Source organism: Sphaeramia orbicularis, chromosome 7 (genome assembly GCF_902148855.1).
Source record: "Sphaeramia orbicularis chromosome 7, fSphaOr1.1, whole genome shotgun sequence".
Lineage (NCBI taxonomy): Eukaryota > Metazoa > Chordata > Actinopteri > Kurtiformes > Apogonidae > Sphaeramia > Sphaeramia orbicularis.
Window position 1 is genome coordinate 30016105 of NC_043963.1, and position 2861 is coordinate 30018965.

Sequence of the window (2861 nt, forward strand, 5' to 3'; positions counted from 1 at the left end):
ACCATTTTTTTATGTCCCCATGGTAAACACCACCGGCATTGTCCGGAGTCCTTATGAATACCCTCAGTACTACCTTGTTAGCCCAGCAGCTTATGCTGCCCTGGGTGCCTACATGTTTTTCCTCATCCTCGCCGGCTTCCCCATCAACTTCCTTACTCTGTATGTCACCCTTGAACACAAGAAGCTGCGGACCCCTCTAAACTACATCCTGCTGAATCTTGCGGTGGCAAACCTTTTCATGGTGTTTGGAGGATTCACCACAACGATGTACACCTCTATGCATGGCTACTTTGTCCTAGGACGTCTTGGCTGCAATCTGGAAGGATTCTTTGCTACCCTCGGCGGTGAGATTGCCCTCTGGTCACTGGTTGTTCTGGCTATTGAAAGGTGGGTGGTTGTCTGCAAGCCCATCAGCAACTTCCGCTTCGGTGAGAACCATGCTATTATGGGTTTGGCCTTTACCTGGCTCATGGCCTGTGCTTGCGCCGTACCCCCTCTCGTTGGCTGGTCCCGTTACATCCCCGAGGGCATGCAGTGCTCATGCGGAGTTGACTACTACACACGTGCTGAGGGTTTCAACAACGAGTCCTTTGTCATCTACATGTTCATCTGCCACTTCTTGATCCCTTTGACTGTGGTGTTCTTCTGCTATGGCCGTCTGCTCTGTGCTGTCAAAGAGGCTGCTGCTGCCCAGCAGGAGTCTGAGACCACCCAGAGGGCTGAAAGGGAAGTCACTCGCATGGTCGTAATCATGGTCATTGCCTTCCTGGTATGCTGGTTGCCCTATGCCGGTGTGGCCTGGTATATCTTCACACATCAGGGCTCTGAGTTTGGACCAGTCTTCATGACCATCCCAGCCTTCTTTGCCAAGAGCTCTTCCATCTACAACCCAATGATCTACATCTGCATGAACAAGCAGTTCCGCCACTGCATGATCACCACCTTGTGCTGCGGGAAGAACCCCTTCGAAGAGGAGGAAGGAGCATCCACTACTGCCTCCAAGACCGAGGCCTCCTCCACCTCCTCCAGCTCTGTGTCTCCAGCATAAACAGGCCATCAACAGAGGCTCCATCATGATCCACAATCCAAGAAGAAGACTTCTGCTCCCCCGGGAAACGACTGAAGGCAAATGTCTACAGAAATAACTTCCTTTTCGTATTTCTACAAACGAGTTGGTTCAACCCAAAGACAGTTGCAGGAAAGGTCAGCCCATAACAGAGTTGTTCCTGTATGTACAGAATATCCAACTTAACAATCAATGAGATTTTTTTTCCTGAGAAGAAAAGGAAAAATGATATTCTTTTACAGTTGGATCCTATATGTTACTGGCTTATTTTTGAATGTAGAGGCATGTAATCAAGGCAACGTAAAATAAAATGCACTTTGCAAATGACAAATCCTGTTTATGTTTTACTTTTGGGGTGGCAAAGTACAAATGTATGTAGTATATATAATCAAACCAATAAATGTGAATGACCTATTCAGAATGCATTTATGTCTTGAGTCAATTATTACTTTAAGACCTTTATTTTGGAGCCTACTGCTCTAGTCTTACTGGTGCAAACACTTTATGTTCCTTAGAGAATACCTTTGAGACACTTAGAGACTACTAGGAAAAGATTCTTTTGAAGTGTCTGTGTAGGTTCTCATTTGCCCAAATCATTGTTCTTCTTGGTAGTTATTCTTGGTTCAACTGGACTAGTTTAGCTCTTTTTCAAAAGAGCTAAACTAGTCCAGTTGAACTGAAAAGAACTACCAAGAAGATTCTTTTGAAGCACTGTTTAGATACTGTAATCTGAATTCAAGCTCAGGTCACCTTGGATTTAAAACTTGACCGAGCTAAGGGATTATTATATTAGTTATCAGGGATGATTATATAAATGACACAACACCAACTTTACCTGATGACGAATATTAATCACATTAATTAAAGGTTAAACTAGACTTAGTTGAAGATTTAGTGAATAACACAAATCCTTTTTATGACACACCTTAATGCCAAGGTTACTGAAATGACAATGACTGTAATTTCTTGCATCCGATATTGACATACTATTAAAATAACCATAATTGAGGAGCAGAATAATCAGTTTGAATAATCCACTTTGCATTTGTCACACTTTACAATGAATTGCACAAGAGTGTTACATTGGTATATGACAAACTCTGCTAATGACGTTACGCCTACTCCTCAGTTCATGGTTATACGCTTTTCCAGGTTGGAGAAGAATAAACACTGCTAGATCTCCCCCATAATGACCTTAGTGTGTAGCTATGGCAACCGTTGCACATGGATTTTTAAATGCAGATATTACTCACTGCAAATTTAAGCTCCAGATGAGGGTTTTAAGGGGAAAACTTGGAGCATTTAATTTAGCACTAAAACAGAAATGTGTCTCATAATTGTTGCTCACTTAAGTGCAAAAATGCAAACAGAATGATTCGTATTTAGGTAGGGCCAGTGATATTGATGAAAAATAAAATAAAATAAATAATGTATTAGCTGTCAGCCCTTTTAGGAGTCTGTGGTCAGCCCACTGATTATTGAGTTTTTACTAAATAATATAAAAAAAACTATGTAATGGCCAAGAATATAGGCATTAATTTGTCTTATATTTCATTCTAAAAGGACAGTACAGTTGATTACCTTCACTGGCATATTTATTGTTGCTTCCATGTTACTTTTGTCCATTTTGAATGTTTTTACAGTCACTAGTCAGTGTACAAAAAACTATATTTGCTGCTTTTCAATGCAAGTTTCTATCTTAGTACGATGATGACGAAAAGAAAAAGAGAAAAAAAAAGGCTTGAATAAGATACTACTAAAAACTGTGTGCAGCCATGCAGAAATATGAAATCTC

General features: G+C 41.0%; 1 protein-coding gene across 1 annotated transcript in view; it reads left to right on the top strand.

Annotated features, from left to right (window-relative positions):
• Positions 1–1491, top strand: part of LOC115422236 (rhodopsin) — a 1605-nt gene extending 114 nt beyond the window's left edge. The window contains exon 1 of the mRNA XM_030138439.1: positions 1–1491. This exon is cut by the window's left edge and continues 114 nt beyond it. Coding sequence (XP_029994299.1) covers positions 1–1048 — 1048 coding nt within the window. The 3' untranslated portion in view covers positions 1049–1491.
• Positions 1492–2861: the final 1370 nt, after the last annotated feature.